At 45.2% G+C, this 22,928-nt stretch overlaps 1 protein-coding gene across 1 annotated transcript in view; it reads right to left on the bottom strand.

Annotated features, from left to right (window-relative positions):
• Positions 1-300: 300 nt before the first annotated feature.
• The window catches only part of DSTYK (dual serine/threonine and tyrosine protein kinase), a gene marked incomplete at its 3' end in the record, with an annotated part of 86,847 nt that continues 64,219 nt past the window's right edge, over positions 301-22,928 (bottom strand). The window contains exons 11-13 of the mRNA XM_018574038.1: positions 15,561-15,693; positions 10,079-10,192; positions 301-415 (exon numbers count right to left, since the gene is read on the bottom strand). Coding sequence (XP_018429540.1) covers positions 301-415; positions 10,079-10,192; positions 15,561-15,693 — 362 coding nt within the window. The remainder of the gene's footprint in view (positions 416-10,078; positions 10,193-15,560; positions 15,694-22,928) is intronic.

The raw sequence follows: 22,928 nt of genomic DNA, 5'->3' as shown, positions 1-22,928 counted from the left end.
TCCTCCCGTCCCTAACGCGCTACAAAACGGCCCACGCCTGAAAAGGTACAGGTACTACTTTGGGCCGTTTTTGTTGCGCGTTTCCATTGGGATACAGCCAAGTAGCCCTCGGAAACGCGCGTGTCGCGCAATTTTTTTACCGCGACACACGCGGTATCCTGCCACGTTTCTTTTTAGTGCTCATCTGCTATATTTCAGGCAGGAGCTACAGGAGATGTTCCTAGCTACAGAAGTGGTTCCTTGCAAGCAATACTCTGAACATTCTCTTAAATAAAGCACATCAATTTTTTTTTTTTTTACCTGAAAAAAGTTCCGGTGCCATGTGTATAGGCGTTCCCACAATGCTGCCAGACATCATAGCCTCTGGCTTGCAGAAACCCAGGTCTGTGATCTTTGCTCTGTTCTTTTTGTCCAGCTATAAAATGCAACAATGTAAGAGTCATTTTGCAAGTGATATTTAGCAGTATGCAATTCTTCAACTTCTAAAATGTTAAGGTGTACGTTTAATAAACCGTGATAAAAGTAGCTTTATCACAAGTTCACTTTGCTTTTCTCGGCTGCACAGAGGCTGTTTAATAATCTGCGAAAAGAAAACGTATCACACGAAACACCTGTGAAAGGCAGTGATAAGTCATCACAGTGTTTAGTAGTAAAAGTAATACGGGGAATGTATTCTGAGCTGCACAAGGACATCCTTTGTGATAATCTACAATTCTCCTGACAGGATCATAGTTTACTCTGCTAAATCACTCGTTAACAATATTACAAAGCACCTCTATAGCAAAGTGCAACAGTTATTTCTCAGGTAAAAATCATGAAAAATGCTAAAAAGCAGGATTTACATGTTCCAATTTGTTCAGCATGTACCAGTACAAAATCATGAATCGAACTACCAAACACACCGAAAAAGGTGCTCCGCACTCCATTTACTAATCAAATCAAATCCCAATGTAATGCATTTACCCATGTAGATATTCACCAAATGTGATGAAACACCCCCTTCATATTTGCCTCATACTCACCTCCTACTCATATAACCCCTTTGGTGTCCGTAGCAATCTGGCCCTTTTTGCCCTGTCATTGTTCCACATAATTCCCATCTTTCTCCTTCCTCACACCCACACAAATTCTCGTTTTTTATAGATTAAAAATGGTCTTTTTTTAAAATACTTTGTTTATTGTTTGCGTACATTGCATTCATCAGTATGTCGTACAGTGGCAAAAAAAAGAAAAGTTATTCCCATAACATTCGTTATCATTAACAGTCTACTGGCAGCAAACTAGCATTATCAGACAGACATAAGCCGTATCATCATCGCACTGAAACCGATTAAAGACATCTGGTAACACATAGGATAGTTGGGCCCCACCGGAGTGGAGCAACCTAACTGTTAGGAAACTCCTACCCTTGCAGACTGCCCACACGGAGCTACCCTGTCTCGCCAGACCATGGTAGAGCCAGAGCGAGCTCCGCCTATTTGGACCGTCATACACACTGCAATTACAGAATATGGACAACTAAATAAGCCAATATGGCATCAGAACAAATCAACATTTATGCCAAAGCGTGGTACACCCCGCTCCCCCAGACTATCAACTTGGAATGAACCATAGCACATGTGTGAAGGGAGTCTTTCCGAGAGAGCCAGGTGTGGACCACTAGTGCGTGGTTACCCTTGCATCATATCTCACCATCGAGGTGTGGAGTGAGGGAAGGGGATCAGCAAAAGAGCAGATGGGAAAGAAAGAAGGAAAGAAAGGAAGACAAATGGTGCATCGGTCGTGTCTCTGTGGCCATCGGGTATCATCTCCGGAAATCATTCTCTTCATCCAGTGTCCCGCTGTGTCGCCGGATTCCCTCCTGTCTCAGCCACGTAGGCAGCGGAGTGAGTGAAATGGAGCCAAGGCATCCAGGTGGACTTGAAGCGTTCCTCCTCATTACGCAAGGAGGCCGTCAGATCCTCCATACGATATATATCATCCATGATAGTAAACCAGAGTCTTACTGTGGGTGGGTTGGGTTGTCTCCACAACAGGGGTGTGCAGGACCTAGCCGCATTCAGCATGTGTACTGTCAAAGACCGTTTGTATCGTGAAAAAAAAAAAAAAAGTATTTTTTTATGTGACATATACATATGGCAATCCTTTTTTGGGGGGGGATACACAAAAATGCCACCCGGGGACATCCCAAAATTATTACTTTTGACCCTACCAATGTATGAATAATTGTCGCTAACAGAGACTAATTCGTAATGTATTTGAAAGGGTATATCATATGTCCGTTATTTCAGTTTGTTGTGTAATATGTCCCCTATTCAAAAGAGTTAAAATCAATGGGGGGAATTTGTCAAAACAGGACAGACAAAATCTGGAGTAGTTGCCCATAGTAACCATTCAGCTTCTCTCTTCAGTTTGTTCTGTTCCTATTCTAAAATGAAAGGGAGAAGCTGATTGTTTGCCATGCACAGCTGCTCCAGATTTTGTATTTATATTCTCCTCAATGGGAGTGAGGAACAATCTTCGACAGCGCTATGTTTGACTCCTAACTGTTTTTTCAGCACAGAAGCCTTACATTACATGTTCTTCTCATTGAGGAAGCCCACATAATTTCTTACAATTGGGGAACTTTGTAACGTGTTGCCTTCTTCAAAAGGTTTTACATTGTTCCACCATTGAAACACATCATGAAAAAGTAAACTTTTAAATAGAGGACACTAAGGGCTATTTCACACCAAGCGCATTTCAGGAGCAGAGCAGGTACAGCCCGGATCAAAACTGCATCCCATGTATTCCAGTGGTATTTTTGGCTCTAGTTCACACCTCAGCGTTCAGTTACAGAGCATGTAAAAAAAAACAGCAGAAAGCCCTATTTTTCCTGCCCCGGGACGCTCCCAAACACGTGCAAACACATCAAAAATGCATGCAAACGCACTGAAAGGACATTTTAAAGTAAAAAAAAAATTGGGGGGAAAAAAAACGGACGCTAAGGGCTTGTCCACACCAAATGCAGACCAGATCTGCATGAGTTTCTGCACATGGTGTGTTTTGCCGTGTTCTGGGCCGTTTTTGTTAATAAATTAAAAAGATTTTCTTTAGTTTAAAATGGGCTTTCAGTGCGTTTGTGTTTTTGCATGCGTTTTTGGTTTTCATGCGTTCCAGAGCAGGAAAAATAGGTCTTGCTGCAGTTTTTTTAACATGCTCTGGAACTGAATGCTGCAGTGTGAACTAGAGCCCAAAATACCATTGCAATACATTGGACGCAGTTTTGATCCGGTCTGTAACTGTTCCACTCTGCTCCTGGAACGCACTTGGTGTCAACTAGCCCTAAGGCCTTTTTCACACCAAATGCAGAGCAGATCTGCATGAGTTTCTGCACACGCAGTGCAGTGGGTTGTGTCGCGTATTTGATGCGTTCCAGGCCATTTTTGGTAAAAAAAAATAAAAATGTAAAGTTTAAAATTGGCTTTCAGTGCGTTCCAGGGCATTTGCGTGCGTTTATGCGTTTGCATGCGTTCCAGAAAAGGTAAAATAGGGCTGCTGTTTTTTTTACCTGCTCGGGAACGGAACGCTGCAATGTGAACTGGAGCTAAAAATACCATTGGAATACATTGGACGCAGTTTTGCTCCAGTCTGTAACTGCTCTGCTCCTGGAACGTGCTTGGTGTGAACAAGACCTAAAAGGTCATGTTTATCTTTGCAGGGCCTTGGATACTTATTTGGAGTAGACATTGTATTTGCCTCTTCTAAACTTGGTATCCCTTTTCTAGCACACTGATCCAGACTGCAGCTCTACAACACTGTGAAGTGCAAGCCGAGTGACTGGCTGCAACAGGATGGGGTGAGACAGTTTAAGGGCCCGTTCACACCAGTTGCAGTGCGTTCTGGCCCGATTCTGACCAGAATGCACTGTTTGCATTGCGGGCGACTTTTTAATGGAGCAGGAGGGGGTGTGGCGGGCCATTGAAGTGAATTGCACTGTAGCCATGTCCTCCAGATGCAATCCATGATCCCCTGACGGTTCAGTCTAAACATGTCCTCCACATCGTAATCTGAAAGCTCATCCAGGACTGTGCGGGTCATGTACAAACGTGGTTTCCTGAACCGAACATCCCCAATGCTTTCATGGGTTACATGTACTGCAGCTGCTGTGCATGCTACAATTGCTGCTGCCAAATCCAAATCAGCCTCAGCAAACATAGTGAAGAAGTGGTGCTTCTTTTTCCTGTTCTGTCTATAAAAAGGAGTAGGTTTATGACAAGTTCCCGAATCTTTGCTCAGTGCTTCACGAGAAAAAGGCCTTTATCACCAGGTCTGACAAGGTGATAAATCGAGGGGACTTTTCACAATACTTATCCAGTGATAAAGCTGTTCTCTACTTTTCTCCGTTTATTAAACAGGTACATTCCCATTACTCTCCGTGTACTTATCACCAGAATGATAAGAGGTGAGATATTTCAGTTCCTACCTGACTTATCACGGTTTATTAAACACCATTTTATAGACTTTTCACTTTCATAAGGTGAGAAAAGCCTTCTCACTCCTTATCACACTCTTTCACAGTTTATTAAACGTACACCTAAATCACATAAAAGGATTAAGTACCACTTTTTTACATTAGTCCCAATGGTCTGGTAGGTTCAGTGTGTATAGGTTCCTTTTAAACCTCAGCAGCAACAATTAAGGAAAGCTGTTTTGTAGAAAACCGATGGCTAAACCGGACACATAAGGTGGCCATACACTTTACAACCCTCACAAGACTTTTGTCTTGCGAGGGTTGTAAAGTAATTTTAAAAACGTACGATCTGCCCATCTTGGACAGGCAGATTGTACTTGCGATCATCGCAAGCCCGCCCCCCTGAGGGGCGGTCTTCCGATGAATGCAATGAGGGGCGGGCTTCCGATGAATGCAAATGGGCACTGTGCGCACACCGGTCCGTTCGGCAATTGTTGAACAAGCAGGCCACTAACTCGCCAAGTCGTACGATTCCCGGCGGGTTTTTCAACCTGCTTGTTCGTCGGAAGACGTGCGACCGTACAGTAGAAACGGTTGCACGCCTTCCATACACTTTGCGAGTATCGTACGATCGCAGGATTTCCCGCGATTCTCGTACAGTGTATGGGCACCTATACAGTAGCTTAGCTAATTTCTTACAATGGGCAGTGCTTAGTTTCTGAATTTTCTTGAAATCAGGAACTTTTTTCCTAACTTGCATAATGCCTCTTAAAATAAATGCCCTATTGCTTAAATTGTTCTGATGTTAAAATACTAGCCCCAGTATTAGTGACCAGCCCAGTAAGGCGATCTCTAAACTTATGCATTTTGACCAATTAAGAAATGGGTGCAACTTTTACAGATGACCCCCTAAGGTGCGTGCTTGAGTTACTTATGAACTTTCTGAAATCCTTACTCCAGGGAGGGCAACTCTGCAAGAATGCCCCTCCTCTCCGCGCTGGCGATAAGATTACCCAATCACATAGCTGTATTTAAATGGGGAGATAGGGAAAATAAGTTGGCCCTATATGCAAGCAAAACGCTGCTGTTCCTGGGAGACAACACGCAGCACATTTATTAACATTCCTCAAATCCCTTATCTTTCTTGGGCCTCACCATCAACAGGGATAAGTTCACCCTGCATCCAGTTGACAGACTAGTGCAACACCTACCTGACTGTGTTCAACATATTATGACAATGGACCAATTCAAATATCTGTGAGTTTATATTACCATTACTATGTGAGTAAAGTATTATGCATAGTAGAGGCGCACTGAAATAAAAATGTCAAAACTGAAACGAAGCAGGAATAAAAACGTCATGTAAATGTCAGGCCAAAACGGAAAATGTTTTTTTATTTTAACTTTTTCACATTTTTTTTTCAATTTAATTTTTATTTATTTTGATAAACTTTAAAAAAAATTTAATAATTATTCTACTTTTAGGGGCTTCCGGGAAATATTAGGGGTCTAAACAGACCCCCTGATATTACCCTTTTAAAATAGAAAAAGAGATTGAGTACACGGGAGTCCTCATTTTTTTTTCTGCAGTACCGGTTATAAATGAACAGGAATCCGCTTTACTGAGCGTTCCTGTTCATTCATAACATGAGGACATAGTAGGTTTGCTATATCCACAATCATAAATGAACAGGAGGTGATGTAGATCATTTCCCATTCATTCATAATTGAGGATATAGTAAACAGACGCCCCTTTTTCACAAACAAAACCACAAAGCTTCTAATTCACTCCCTTGTAATCTCTCGCCTCGACTACTGTAACTCCCTCCTTGTTGGCCTACCACTAAGCAGACTATCCCCCCTTCAGTCTACCGTGAATGCTGCTGCCAGTCTCATCCACCTTACCAACCGTTCAGTGTCTGCCGCCCTGCTCTGCCAATCCCTCCACTGGCTCCCATTTGCCCAACGAATAAAATTAAAAATACTAACAACTAAAGCCATCTACAACTCTGCCCCAACCTACATCACCAACCTCATCTCAAAATATGACCCAAACCGTCCTCTCAAGACCTCCAGCTCTCTAATTACCTCCTTCCATGCGCTCCTCCAGGACTTCTCCAGAGTGTCCCCCATCCTCTGGAACTCCCTAACCCATTCTGTCCGCCTATCTCCCACGCTGCCCACTTTTAGGCGATCCTTAAAAACCCATCTCTTGAGGGAAGCCTATCTCATCTCAACAAAACTGCCTTTTACTTCCCACAATAACTCAATCCAAACAATTACCTTTTGTATCACTTGCCCCTCCTACTAGATTGTAAGCTCTCACGACCAGGGCCCTCCCAACCCTATTGTTCTGAAACTGTATTGTAAATTGTATTGTAACTGTACTGTCTCCACTATTTTGTAAAGCGCTGAGCAAATTGTTGGCGTTATATAAATCCTGTCTAATAATAATAACATACGATGTCCTCAATTATTTACAAACACTCAGCGATCACTGATCAGTGTTTGTACTCGCTCTCCTTTCTGACATGCTGTCACAAGAGGCTGAGCGAGCAGACACTCGCTCAGCCTCTTGTGACAGCATGTCAGGAAGGAGACAGGAGGCTGAGCGGTGTCTGAGGAGAAACAAAGGCTGCTCACGGCGCTCTCCTCCCGCAACGCTCGGCCGCCTGTGCCCAGTGGGGAGGAGAGAAAGAATGGATGCACCGCTGTATGGGCCAAAAAATGGCACTTTCGGCATTATGCCAAAAGTGCCATTTTCGGACAATATATCTGTGCATCCCCTAATGCATAGTTTTATGATCTACAACTGACCCTATATCTTCCTTTTCCATTTGACAATAGCAAACTGTGTGTTTGGAGGGGGATAGGGTCTCTTCACCTTGTATAAATTATATTACATCTGAAACTGGCACATGCATCCTATTTATATGCCATTTCCCAAGTCAAGGCTTTGCTTCTTTTCTGTCAAGTATATCTGGGTAGCTACTATTTCTACGTCCATTTCACTGTATTCATTATTTATTCTACCTTTGATGAAGAGCGCAGACAAGAATGTACAACTCTCTATATTGTTTGGATTGGGAACTGTGGAGGGAGAAGTATTGTACAAGTAATTAAAAAAATACTTGGTTTATTAGACCGCATTTGGTTTCTTTTCATTTACAGCACTATGAATAAGAATACCCCCTTACACATGCTTTGTGAGCCAGCCAGGCTTGTTTTGTGTTTTATTGGGTATTCCAAGCAAAATATTCTTATATTTGATTAGTGACAGCTTTGGGCATGTCTGGGCTTAAAAAAAAAAAACAGACTTTTTTTTACTTGTCGTAAGGACATCATTTAAGGCAAGGATGAGCATTTTTAGAGGCATCATCACCCTATACCCATGCAGGGAAAGAAATGGAGAGCTGCTACCTGAAACTTGCAGAGCTGAAAAAATGGTTACTAGAAAGCAGCTCTGGATAATTTGGCAGATGCCAGATTGATTATGACCAAGTCCTTTGTGGGCAATTTGGAGCTGCCAGATTTAACCCCTTCATGTCTGAGGCCTTGTTTTAATTTTTTTTGCACCCATGTTATATTCCACATTTGAGGCCTGAAAATTACTTCAAACCCCCAAACATTATTTTCTGAATGCCAAGACCCTGTAGAATAAAATGGTGACAGTTGCAGGTCATCAATTTAGAGATAACCAAAAATACTGGCCCTAGAATTATTGCTCTCACTCTGGCGTGCGCGGCGATACCAAAACATGTGTAACGCGTTTGTCGCTTTCATACGGCACACTCGACGCGTGTTTACACGCCGATGCGCGTGCTCGCGGGGGATTTTAAAACATTTCTTTAAATAATTTTTAGATTTATTGTATTTCATTTCAATATTAAAAACGGTTATATATATTTTTTTAATTTACTTTGATTGCTATCACATAGGAATGCTTACAAGCCCCCCATGTGATAGCAGATGGTGGTGACAGGTACTCTTTAAGGTGATGCTGGGGGTCCAAAAGACCCCATGTCACCTTTACACTCCAAATTAGCTATTGAAGTGCAAAATCGCACTTCAATAGCTTATAGCTGGGCTTCAGGAGCCCAGCACTGACAGCTACGGGACCGGAAGTGATGCAATCTGCATCGCTCCCATAGAACGGGGAGGGGGGAGCTCGCCACTGACAACAGAGAAGCCGGCCCAGGGCCCGTAGGAGGGGCAACGGAGCCCAGAAAGCACAGCGTGGGCGTCTGGCGGGTACACCACTTCCCCGGGCCATAGAAGGGATCTGGCGACAGCTGAGTCGCCAGAATCGCTTCTATTGTAAAGCCGACAGTCCGCTTTACAAGTTTAAACAGAGTCCGGGCGGCAAAAGTCTGCTTAAACCAGAGGTGCCCACAATTTTTTTGTTAAGATCTACTTTTCAAATGACGAGCTACATGAGATCTAACAACGAAAAAAAAAAAACTCCCTCGCTCTCCCGGCTGCCGCTCCTCTCTATCCTGTCTGTTTTTCCTCGCTCTCTCTGTCCTGGCTGTCATTCCTCGTTTTTTCTCCTCGCTGTCTTTCTTTGCTCTCTTGGCTGTCTCTCCTCGCTCTCTCTCCCCTCTCTCTTTTCTGGCTGCCTCTCCTCGCTCTCTTTCCTGGCTGTCTTTCCTCGCTCTCTCTCCTGTCTGTCAAAGTAAGAGGATCTTCAAAGTAAGGGGATTCCTCCACAGTAATAACAATAGCTTTATTCAGTGGGTACCCAGGGAAATCCACCACAAGTGGGGAAATCCATTGCTTGACCGAGTCCTCCGCAAACTGTTAATAGTAAACCATTCTTTATAAACGAGTTCAAAGAAAGCATAGCACAGGAATACCAGAGTCAAACTCTTGGGCTTGTGCATAGCAAGTGCCAAAGCAGACTCTTTCTCCTGGGTGAGTGAGACTTCCACTTTGAAATTTCACTAACGCTGAAACAAATTCCTTCTGCAGTAGAAGGATAGGTGAGGACTCCATCCTCACTCACAGAGCGAGACAAGTCACAATCCAAACTTATCTCCAGAAACAAGGTTTGGGGCAGTAGGGTACTCCAGGCCCGAATCAGGGAAGCTGGAAAGGGTGGCGGATGCTTTCTAGGTGATTTGTGCTTTGGCCTCATCAGCAACTATATCATCCACAAAACAAAACCTGTTATCGCCAAATAAAAGGAATACTGGGTTGGAGAGTATGAGGGGGTCTCCATAGAGAGTGAGGGAGACCCAGATGAGGAGGGCTAAAGGCAGGCAAATCTGGCACTGCAGAACAGCTACCGCAGATGAAATTAGCCCTAGCGCTGTCAAATTTAAGAATACACCTGGAATATGTAGAAAGGCATGCTGCATTACAAGGTCAACCTCAATGAACTACAGGTCCCCATGTAGATGTCCAACATGTTGCAACAGCTAAAATCAACAGTATTTGGCAATTGGGCCTCAAGGGCACTGCCAGGGGAGCACAAGGTTTATACAACTTATACATATAAGACTGGTTAGAAGAGCATTCATTAAGAGCTTTGTGGAGGGGGCTTTAAAACAAGTGTACGCAGATTATAGTAAACAGTCAAAGTCCTTTAACATCATTGAGTAGTTACTGTTACTTCATTCTCACCAGAACATTCTTCAGTTTTATGTCTCTATGGACCAGGCCCTGACTGTGCAGGAAACGGATGCCTTCCACCACATCTAAACCAATTTGTAACCGTTCTTCTAAACAAAGGCCAGTCTAGAAGACAATGGAAGCTTGATTAGCAGCTTGTACAGTCACTTATACATTTAAATGGATATTACTTAAATCATATTTTCCCAATAAACTCAAGAGAAGTGCAACCTGTTTTTTTTTTAAAAACACGAGTGCTCATTAATGCTATGCAAAATTTAAATCTGGAATTACTACTGTGGTGTCTTTCTGCTTTTGAATATCATACAAAAAAAGTTAAACAACATTTTACAAGATAAACTCTAGACTGGAGGAAAAAAAAAAGTTACCCTTGCAGTGGGGTCCCCTCCACACTGCAAGAGTTAATTGTCTGTTTTGTGTAGGAGGTTACAAATAAGGTTCAATACTTACCTTATTCCTCACCCCTGCAGGCTTGCTCCTCTTCATAAGACCAGTCTCCTGAAGTCACACGGGGAATAAGGCAAATATATCAGTTATTCCTATCCCCCTAGGCAAAACTATATTCAACATACTCATGCCTGTAGTTCAGCTTTAATCTAATCTAAATAACTTCCACAACCAAAATCACAGTACAACTGAGAAACACCTCATCACAAGCTTAAAGAATTAAAACATTTTCCTTAGAGTGGCTGTTATTCTGTCATCTTTCGAAACTAAAATTCTATAAAATGCACAGTAACCCAACACTGCTGCAAGCTCAGGAGTCACTGCCTAGACTGTATTCACAACCTACAGTATCTCACAGAAGTGAGTACACCCCTCACATTTTTGTAAATATTTTATTATATAATTTCATGTGACGACACAGAAGAAATTACACTTTGCTACAATGTAAAGTAGTGAGTGTACAGCTTGTATATCAGTGTACATTTGCTGTCCCCTCAAAATAACTCCACACACAGCCCTTAATGTCTAAACCGCTGGAAACAAAAGCGAGTACACCCCTAAGTGAAAATGTCCAAATTGGGCCCAAAGTGTCAATATTTTGTGTGGCCACCATTATTTTCCAGCACAGCCTTGACCCTCTTGGGCATGGAGTTCACCAGAGCTTCACAGGTTGCCACTGGAGTCCTCTTCCCAACCATGACAACATCACAGAGTTGGTGGATGTTAGAGACCTTCCATTTGAGGATGCCGCACAGATGCTCAATAGGGTTTAGGTCTGGAGACATGCTTGGCCAGTCAATGTGAGCCAGTATGTTGCGCTTGGTATTAGGTATTAACCTATTGTTCGTGACCCCCTGTGTATCGTGAATGTCTTAATTATCCTTAGTGAAGGCAATGCTTTTTATATAAAAATATTGGTACTCGTATCGTGATTCGTTATTTACAAATAAGTGAAACAAAATTCAGCTGTTCAACCCAAAGTACTGAAGATAGTAATGGCCTAGGTAGATGGAAACTTTCTATAAATTCTAAATGGAATATAATATACTATAATATTAAGCCATTTTCAGTCGTTTAAGTGAGACCACTATAAATCGGCCTCAATCATCAATCAGCGGTGTCCTAGTTTAAAAACGAAAATGAGGTTAAGCAAAGTTCTTTCAATCGTAAAAAATACTAAAAATAGTAAGTCAGATGTCTATTACTTTTGTTCAGTCAATGAATCTGCGGGGCCTTTATTCTCATCTCTCTCCTTCGGTCAAGCAGCACTTTGACTCGATGGCGGCGTCGGACACCCTCCAGGTGTGATTAGGGGCAACGCCGGGCTGTCCAGCCAAGGGAGAAAAGTGGAAACCACAAGAGAGAGACAGATCTAAGTGCAAACAGCAAGGTCCTTTATTAGATAATTGAATAAATAAATTGAAAAAAATGCTTGGCCAGTCCATCACCTCTTCCCTCAGCTTCTTTAGCAAGGCAGTGGTCGTCTTGTAGGTGTGTGTGGGGTCGTTATGTTGCGGCCCAGTCTCCGAAGGTAGGGGATCATGCTCTGCTTCAGTATTTCACAGTACATGTTGGCATTCAAGGTTCCCTCAATGAACAGTAGCTCCCCAGTGGCGGCAGCACTCATGCAGCCCCAGACCATGACACTCCCACCACCATGCTTGACTGTAGGCAAGACACACTTGTCTTTGTACTCCTAACCTGGTTGCCGCCACATACGCTTGACACCATCTGAACCAAATAAGTTTATCTTGGTCTCATCAGACCACAGGACATGGTTCCAGTAATCCATGTCCGTAGTCTGCTTGTCTACAGCAAACTGTTTGTGGGCTTTCTTGTGCATCATCTTTAGAAGAGGCTTACTTCTGGGATGACAGCCATGCAGACCAATTTGATGCAGTGTGCGGCGTATGGTCTGAGCATTGACAGGCTAACCACCCACCCCTTCAACCTCTGCAGCAATGCTGGCTGCACTCATAAGTCTATTTCTCAAAGACAACCTCTGTATATGATTCTGAGCATGTGCACTCAACTTCTTTGGTCGACCATGGCGAGGCCTGTTCTGATTGGAACCTGTCCTGTTAAACCGCTGAATGGTCTTGGCCACCGTGCTGCAGCTCAGTTTCAGGGTCTTGGCAATCTTCGTATAGCCTAGGCCATCTTTATGTAGAGCAACAATTCTTTTTTTTCAGATCCGCAGAAATTTTTTTGCCATGAGGTGCCATGTTGAACTTCCAGTGACCAGTATGAGAGAGTGAGAGCGATAACACCAAATTTAACACACCTGAGACCTTGTAACACTAACGAGTCACATGACACCGGGGAGGGAAAATGGCTAATTGGGCCCAATTTGGACATTCTCACTTAGGGGTGTACTCACTTTTGTTGCCAGCGGTTTAGACATTAATGGCTGTGTGTTGAGTTATTTTGACGGGACAACAAATGTACACCGATACAAGCTGTACACTCACTACTTTACATTGTAGCAAAGTGTAATTTCTTCTGTGTTGTCACATGAAATTATATAATAAAATATTTACAAAAATGTGAGGGGTGTACTCACTTCTGTGAGATACTGTATGTTTTTGACTGATCATTGAAATCAAAGGAAACACAATACAATGAATGTCAATGAGTGTTGGTAAATCTGTTTTAAGGGTGGCAATGCTGCTTTGCAATTTCACAGTAGAATGGACAGTGTTGGCACCTGTAAGAAAAGACTAAGGCAGTGGACTACAGAATTAAATGGGACCATACCACATTTGAAGGATCCACTAATCTTCCAGCATCTATTGGTCAGTACACAACGAAGTTGTTTTGCTTTGAAAATATACCAGCAAGATTTTTTTTCCGCAAACCAATCATGATATCTACTTCATAATAAACATATTACCCATGCACAGTACAAAAAAAGAACTCTCTTTATGAAAGCGTGAAACAACTCCACTCCCTTGTGTTGATAAAGATGTGGGTGAGTCAAGGAGCAGTGCAGTAAAGCAGTCATATGCTAACCTCACGGGAACAAGAACTCTCAGTAAGGGCCTGTTCACACGACGTATGTTTTCTGTGCTGACCTGATCCGTACGCTCCTGCACTAAAAATGCATCACAATGTGTTTTATGGGCTACAGTTCTCACGTGAGCAGTCAGTTCAGGTTACAACAGAAAAAATACTGCATGTTACATTTTGTCCGGTCAGGAAACGGTCCGGAAACGCAAAACGCGTCAAAAACGCACTGCAGCCAACATACTGACAGCCCCACTCCTGCAAAAGTTTTTTTTTAACTGGAACAAATAGGACCGGGTCTGCAGATCCGCACCTAAAAATCATGTGAACAGGCCCTAAATCTCTGATAGCCCAGAAACCCCCCCCCAAAAAAACCACATTAACCATAAAACCATAATTCTTGAGAAGGGCATCGTCTTCTCCTTGAAGTCCTTGTAACTGCGAATCTGGTTCAAGAGGTTTAGATTTAAGGCAAATCTAATGTTCCCCTGTTGACTAAAACTTGAAAAGTAGAAATACATAGCTCTTTGGTCTGCTAGAAACGGTATTAAATGTCCCATGGGCATGCATTTTCAAACTTTATAGTCGGTTAACTTCTTCAATTGAGATTTACAGACTAGAGCAGGTGTAGGCAACCGCAAAACTCCAGCTGTGTTAAAACTACAGTTTCAAGAGGCACCACAAGACTGCCAGAGGAAGATAAATGATGTAGGATGATAATGATGATTGTAGGGTGAACACAGCGGGGGTGCCGAGGTTGCTGACCCCCAGATTAAAAGGAAGGTGTTGTAAGATTTTTTTTTTTTACACATTAAGGCAGATTTGCTAATTAAAACATAAGAGCAGGGATAAAAGAAATGTTTGAGTAGTGTGCTAGCAAATATTCACTCGCATGCATTAATGTAATGCATGAACCTAACCATGTTGAATGCATACAATGCCATCCTACTATGCTGGGGATAATAAACGCCAAACAAAAAAACGGTTAAAAAAATAAAATAAAAATGACTAGCTCGCTACGCAATTAAATGCACATCAAGTTAGAAGAGATAAAAAAAATTTTTTAAATACCTTGTACACTACAGTGTTGTATACAGACATGGACAAAGCTGTTCGTATCCTTACAGTACATTGAAACAATGCTTCATTCTGCCTAAAAAGAGGACAATAAAAACAATTGTCCATGTATTCCTGTATGCATGTCAGAGTAAAGCAAAGAAAGTGTGAAAATAGATATTGGCCTATTCTGAAGTACCTTCAGACCTGAACTGAATCCAATCAAAAATTTATGGAAAAAAAAATAAAAAAAATAAAAAATCGCTGAAATATGCAGTCTGGAGAAGGCAACTCTTAAACCTGAGGCAGATAGAGCAGTTTACTCAAGAAATAGTGGACCAAAATGTTTAATTGATAGCTGCCGAAATCGCTTGTTTTCAGTAATTGCCTTTAAAAAGGCTGTGCAACAAAATATTAGGCAATAATATGGTGCCATACATTGTCATTTAGTTTTGTTTTATTATTTAAAATATTCTGTTGAATCAATCCTCAAAAGCAAAGTAAGATTATTTATTATGGAATAAACGATGGTGGATGCTAATTACATTGGTCAGTTTCAAGTTAATTTTTATTTTGTGGAATGGCATCAACAAATTTGTCCAAGTCTGTATAGGCTTGCTTATTTACCAGGCACCAGCATACAAAACTCATGTGCGGATTGCTGGGCATGCCCAGAAGCACACAATGTCTAGTGTTCTAAAATGGCAAGTTCCCCAGAGACAAAAATTTTACTGGTTCAAACAAAATAAACAAATACATGCATAGAGCACCATATCAACCACATTGCTCTAATGTTCCCATGTTAAAACACACAAATTCAATACATTTGTTTTAGATAACAGATGGTTGGCGACGGCATCTCCCTAAAATCCTGATGACCCAGGTTAACACAAAAAAAAACCTTAACGTTTATACACCGACAACATCTACTGGTGTTAACATACCAGAAACAAAACATGCTTACCTTAAGTCCTGCATAAAGATCTCTATGAAGACGTTCTGTGATTAGAAGGACCGCAATGCTAGAGCCTCCTCCATAATTGTAATCAATCACAGAGCCATGCAAATCAACCAATCGCTCATGTTTAGGCAGTGACCTATAAGGGCATAATTGCACCAATTAAAAACAAAGGAAAAAAGGAGCAGACCAGGCAATGATCACCAGAATCCAAAAACTTAAAAAGTGACATTAAAGTCACATTCACCCCCCATGCTGCTTTAAGGACTTGCCTTAAATTATGCCTCTTGATCCGATCTTCTTTCCAGTAGTTTTCAGGAGTCCCTCCAGCGCTGGTGCAGGTCTCTGATGCAGCGCTGACTGCTGTGTCCCACGGTGTCTGTGCACGTGCGAGCTACATGCATTGATTTACACTGTGTCTTTCCTCTTCTCCCAGCCAAAGATCTATACTGCGCATGCCCCCAACCCATGATCCTTTGCGGCAGCTGGAGAATCTATAGACCTTCAGACAAGCGCGAGCGGCGGAGACAAAGTGAAGTAAAAAATATTATTCATTTTTTTCCATACATCTATTGCCTTCTAGCAGTAGATATAAGCAAAAAAAAAGCTTAATTCTACTTTAATTGAACTTTATTCTTAAAAACCAGAGCTTGAAAATAGTTATAATTTTGTTTACCATCACCTTCATTAAACAAAGCATTCTCCTTCAAACTCAACTTTGTGGAGCACTGCATAAAAAGTCAGCCAACTCAAAAGGAATATTTCTGTTATGTGGAATCTGGAAGGCCAGAAGGCTATGTAATATATAAAACACAAAGTAAACAACAAGTTTTCTATATACAAACAGGACTACCTCATACCTGCCATAGTAGGTTGGCAGGGTTATATACCGTATTTTTCGCTCCATAAGACGCACTTTTTTCCCCCCAAAAGGGGGGGGAAATGTGCCTGCGTCTTATGGAGCGAATCCCGACGCCCGAGACATGCAGTTTCGGGCGCCGGGCGAGTAGTAGGAGCCACTGCTCGTTTAATACGAGTGATCTAATGAGATCACTCGTATTAAAGCCGAGCAGCGGCGGCGGCGATCGAGTTCAGCAGTAGGAGCCACTGCTCGTTTAATATGAGTGATCTAATGAGATCACTCGTATTAAAACCGAGCAGCGGCGACGATCGAGATCACCATAGAGCAGACGAAGAACGGACGTTCTTCGTCTGCTCTGTGTGATCACTGAGACCGTGGCGCTGTAATCACAGCGCCACCTGTCTCAGCGGTCACTAACTGCAGCTTCTGTCACAGCTTTTGTCATAGAAGCTGTGACAGAAGCTACAGTCTGTCGAGTGCTCCATAAAGCGCGCCGGACCTCCCTGCGTCCTATGGCCCGGTGCGTCTTATGGACCGCAAAATACGATAGATCTCACCACCAGAGTCCCTGAAAGGCAGAAGAACTGAAATATTAGATCAGGGTGGACTTAACCCAACAATCCAATCTAATTAGTTGTATAACTACGAAATCACAGATCTCTAAATATTGGTAACTGTGGTTCTTGGGCATTTCAAGCAAAATATTTCAGATTTTCAGCTGTGAAAATTAACATAGAAGGCGCATGCGCGCAGGGATCTAAGATGGCCGCGTTTTAGATCACCTCCGCTCCACCCGGGCAATCTCCCTCTGCTACCGTTCTCCCGCCGGCACCAGCAGCTCACCCTTGCTTACCGGGAGTCAGACGTGGACCTCCGGCACCCATTCACCCGATGGGGAAAACGGACAAACCCCAGCAAACCCGAAAATCGGAGCGCACTGTGGAGACCGCGAGGCGGCCTTCCAAAAGGGCGCCCGATCCACTCTCCACCTCGGACAGTCGGCACTCGGTAGGTGACGGCCCGGTGTCACAAGCGGACCCGTGGCCCCGCACCCCGCTAGCTCTCCGCTCCCAGGATCCCGAAGGGGACTCGCAGATGCTCGCCCGCTTCCGCGGCATAGTCCGGGAAGAAATCTCGGCGGCCTCCCGCAAGCTCTCCACCGACTTGCTCCGCGAGATTAGAGATGTAGGCCGCAGAACCACCGCTATCGAGCATCGCATTGATGCCACCCTAGTCTCGGACGGACCACGAACGGGAATTGGTGGCACTCCGGGACGAACTGGAGCAGCTCAAGGACAAACAGGAGGACTCTGAAAATAAGCCCCGTCGGAGTAATGTCCGCATCCGGGGCCTTCCGGAGACTGTCACTGACCTCCATGGTTCCATGACGGCCTTCTTCCAGGAATTGGTGCCGGATCTCCCCTTAAATCGATTGGAGTTGGACCGTGTACACCGCGCGCTAGCTAGGCCGCGGCCCGACGGTCCTCCGAGGGATGTGGTCCTCAAGTTCCAACATTTCCGCTCCAAAGAAAGAGTCCTGCAGGCGGCCCGCGACAAAGCCCCCCTCTCCTTTCAGGGCTATGACTTACAGGTCCACTCGGACCTATCCCCCGCTACGTTGGCGAAACGACGTGCCTTGAAACCATACCTGCTGTCCCTGAAGTCCATGAATGTCCGCTACCGCTGGGGATTCCCCTTCAAGGTTTTCTTCACATATCGAGATGCCCCCTATCAAGCCGCGACGGCCACGGATCTCCGTACTCTTTTCCAGGAATTGGGCTTCGCAGTTCCGCCGGAGGAACCCCCCCGCCGCCCCGTTCTCCCTCTTCAGGCTACGCTACCATTACCGCCCCGCTCCCCTTCGACCTCGGAACCGCCAGGAGCGCAACGTTCCCCCTTGACGCCGTCCAGGATTCCTCGCCACCTGAAAGCCGATGCTTTCCAACATGTTGGGGATGGTTGATTTGCACCCCCCAGTCCGCTGTCACTTCAAAGAGACTCCGTCTCAACTGACTGCACCTTGTTCCATGCCTAGACCGAGTTGGTAGGGTTTACCCCACATGGCGGCAGGAATTGTTATGTGTGCCTTACTGCTGACTTCTTATTTTCAGATTTTTCAAAAGTTTTTTTTTTTTTTTTTCTGCCTTTTGTATTTTTACGGGTGTGATGGATCCCGGGAGCCCTCTTTAGGCACTTTTGCCTGGAGTGCCCCACTACCTCTCTCCCGGCATCCATTCCCTAGTTTTGTTACCTAATATGGACATGACTCTTTTGCTCTAACTGTTCCCTGTAATTGTGGGTCACTTTTAGGCATGTGGTATACCTGAGCCCCAGATATGTCCGGGTGATGTACACCAGTCCACCGCACTCCAAGACCTGGTCGGTATGATCTATCTTTACCCTATTAGTGTACTCCGTTTTGATAACAACTATGTTGAGACTTTGTTTCCAGGTTTACCCCATGCCTCTTATGTCGATGCCTGCGTCATGGATCCCGGGAGCTATTGTTTTGGCGGTGCCTCCTTTGCACCACCCTACTCCCTCTCCCGGTATCCATTCCGTGGTGTGCTCTAAGCTGTTGTTGTATGCATTACTGTCCCCACCGCCCCAGGCACTTGCTTGTTACCTCGGTCTTCCTGCCTTGTTTGAACTTGGGGAGGGCCGAGCTGTCGACCAATGTCCTATCCTTCTTTCCCCCTCCTCCTTATCATATTTTCTGTATGGTGCCCATCTAGCTCCTGATTAGGGAATTCCCTGCCCGGGTGGTTCCCTGTGCCTCCTTCCTGGTTCTCTGTACCGGTAGTCTCCGGCCTTGAACCCTTGTATAGTGTACCGGCTGGTACACTAACTAGCATTCCCCCTTCCTCTCCACTGCGCCCTCATACCTCCTCATCCCTTCCTTTCCTCCTCTCCTTCTCCTCCCTCCCGTCCCCACCCGCCCTTCTCCCTGATCCCTCTTTCCCGCGTGTGTCTTGTTGTCAAACCCCCCCCCCCTCCCCCTTCCCACCCTCATTTCCCTGAAGTACAGAGCCCCCATTTAGGCCACCGGTCCCAAAAGGCACAATGCCGCTCCGCTGGCTCTCCCTGAATGTGCAAGGCCTCAACTCACCTCAGAAACGGACGAAAGCCTTTCGCTACCTACGCAGCCGTCACATCGACATGGCATGCTTTCAAGAAACGCATTTCTCGTCCTCCAGTGCTCCCAAGTATTTTGATGCTTTCTTCCCATCCGTATATCAAGCCAATGCCTCCACGAAAACCTGCGGTGTCCTCATAGCTTTCCGTAAAACTGCGAATTTTGTTTGCACTAAGCAGATAGCAGACCCGGAGGGGCGATACCTTCTCTTGACGGGCAGACTGAATGATACTGACATCACGGTTCTCACCTATTATGCGCCTAATTCCAACCCAATTCCTTTTCTCACTCACCTTTGCTCTTTGCTTGTAGCGCATGCGCAGGGTACCCTCTTCCTATGTGGGGACTCCAATCTGATTCTACATGCTCAACTAGATAAATACCCCCCAGGTCCCATGACGCAAGCCCCCCACAGCCAATGCTTCCAACAATTGCTTCTCCAACATAACCTAGTGGATGTGTGGCGTGATCACCACCCCATAGGGAGAGACTACACTTTTTACTCCAACCCCCATCGTTCCCACTCCCGTATTGACCATGCCTTTCTCCAGCGGCGCTCCCTCTCTCTAGCCTCCTCCTCTCACATCCTCCCTATACCCTGGTCGGATCATGATGCAGTGCTCATAGTATGCTCCTCCGTCCTAAGCACGCCCCCCTCGCCCTCTTGGTCCTTAAATGAATCGCTGTTCTCGCTATCCGACATACTCGCGGAAGTCCGCATGCGTACCCTTGACTACTTTCAGCTTAACGAGGGATCGGTCCCCTCTGAATCGACCGTATGGGAAGCCTATAAGTCGGTCATACGTGGTCACCTGATTCAAATAGCGTCTAAACGGAAGCGGGATCGCAACCAGCGCATTCAAAGTCTCGATACAGAATTGGACCAGAGGTCGAGGGCCTTTAAGTCCGATCCCACAACCGCTAACCGTACATTACTAGCGTCGACGCGGGCTGCACTTGACCTTTGCCTCACGGACAAGGCCGAACGCTCCCTACGCTGGACGAAACAGAAATTCTATGCGAAAGGCAACAGACCCGACTCTATGCTAGCCAAGCGCCTGCGGACGCTTGATAGTGTCCCGACCCCAATCTCCCTCCGCACCAGACTGACCACCCGCACCAGTGACCCCACAAAAATCTTATCTGAATTTCGCCATCATCTCTCCAAGATTTACTCAACTCCCTCCGCCTCCTCCCTCGATACTATCCGTGAATTTCTCTCCCGAATTACCCTCCCAGATATCCCACAAACAGGTAGGGACCTCATGGAATCTGCCATTGAAGTCCAACAGGCCATTAAGGCCTTCAAAACGGGGAAACTTCCGGGACCGGACGGATTCCCCACCCTTTTCTATAAAAAACTGTCAGAAGATTTATCCCCCCACTTGGCCTCCCTCTTTAATGGTCTCCTGAAGGGCCACTCCATATCCCCACACATGCTCACAGCGAATGTTGTGATGATACCCAAGCCAGATAGATCCCCACTCCTGGACCAACTACGGCCCCATTTCCTTAATAAATGTGGATGTTAAAATCCTCTCTAAAATTCTCACTTCCCGTCTTAACCAATTTTTAGGGTCCCTAATCAAAAAAGATCAAGTGGGTTTCATGCCATCCAGACAGGCCGGAGACGGGGTCCGACAAGCCCTACACTTGATGCATTTAGCCAAATTACGCTCCAGGGAGATGATGTTGCTGACCTTGGATATTTCCAAGGCCTTCGACATGCTCTCTTGGCCGTACCTCTTTGAGGTTCTCCGTCACTGGGGCTTTGGTTCCCACTTTATCTCCTGGGTCGCGGCCCTCTATGCCTCACCCCAGGCCAAGCTTAAGTACTGTGGCTTTGAATCATCCCTGTTCCCGATAGCGCGCGGCACCCGCCAAGGTTGTCCCCTATCGCCCATCCTTTTTGCCCTCGCCCTTGAGCCATTGGCAGAATACATTAGAACCAACCCTGATATTCAGGGCCTTGAGGTGGCGGGAACTCACCACAAAATATCCCTCTTCGCTGATGATGTCCTCCTGTCTCTGACTAATCCCTTCCTCTCCCTCCCGAATCTCTTTAAGGCACTCTCAGACTTCGCACTCATCTCGGACCTAAAGGTCAACCAATCCAAATCCCAAGCTCTTAATGTCTCCTTGACGCCCGCAACACTAGCCACACTCAAGCTCTCCTTCCCGTTTACCTGGACTCCATCTCTAAAATACTTGGGCATTCGCCTGACCCCGACCTATGACACTCTATACGACGCCAACATCCCCCCCCTTCTGAAATCTCTCACTAATTTACTGGTCTCCTGGCAGAGATTTCCCATCTCATGGATAGGGAGGATCCATGCAGTGAAGATGACCTTCCTGCCTAAGTTGCTCTACGTGTTTCGGACCCTGCCGATTCCCATCCCTGGCCATATCTTCCGCATTCTCCAACGCAGGATACTCGCGTTCATCTGGGGCAACTCCCGTCCCCGACTCAACCGAAAACTGCTATATCGCCCCAAGCTTTGTGGCGGTCTGGCAGTTCCTGATCTTTGCACATACTATACCGCTGCCACCATTGCCCCCCTAGCCCTCTTACACTCAACGCCGAGCTCCCGCTTTGGGCGTGTTTGGACATGGAGGACTGTCATCCCCTGCCCCTCACGTTCCTGCTATGGCTATCCCAGACCGATCGCCCTACTACTCTCAGCCCAATCCTTAAACACTCCCTGAAGGTGTGGGACGGAGTTCGGTGACAATGAAACGCTCAAACGTAGGCTCAATAGATCGGGAAGTGAGCGAACGCATACCATCGCTCGCTCACTTCTGGATCCTGTCCCTGCAGAGAGCCGTGGCTGTCACTCACGGGTCCCTGCAGGGATTCCACCCCCACTCCCCTGTCCGATCCTCCAGCGCTGACTGGCGGAACGGACGGGTACAGTTGGCTCTGCATCTAGATAGGCAGAGCCAGCTGTCAATCACGCAGCTGAGTGGATCCAGACAGTAATGTCGGGATCCGTCCCGGCTGTGGCGGTCTCAGTATACTGTGACCAATAGAGCTATAATGAACACATGTGGCAACAGAGCAAAGCATAACAAAGCAGAGCAGGTTGCACATCTGTAGCTTTAGCGGTTCTGCAGATGCAAGTTTGTGAATAGTTCAAAAAATCGTCACAAAAATCAAAATGGCTGCTGCATCATGTGACCTATGACCTTTATATTATAAGCAGCTCTGCAGAGCAAAGGGCTGTACCATTGTGCAAAGTTTCATGAGTTTTTGGCTTACAGATCACGTGTAACAGACATTTGAAAAAAGCGGCGGAATAATAATAAAAAAAATATAACTGCAAGCAGCAATAAAAGGTGGCCACACATCAGAGCCGGTTATAGCACATGAGAC

This window comes from Nanorana parkeri, unplaced genomic scaffold (genome assembly GCF_000935625.1).
Source record: "Nanorana parkeri isolate BGI_ZX_2015 unplaced genomic scaffold, ASM93562v1 scaffold2691, whole genome shotgun sequence".
In the NCBI taxonomy this organism is placed as follows: Eukaryota; Metazoa; Chordata; class Amphibia; order Anura; family Dicroglossidae; genus Nanorana; species Nanorana parkeri.
Note: the sequence above shows the minus strand (reverse complement) of the source record. Positions and strands in the feature narration are given on the sequence as shown.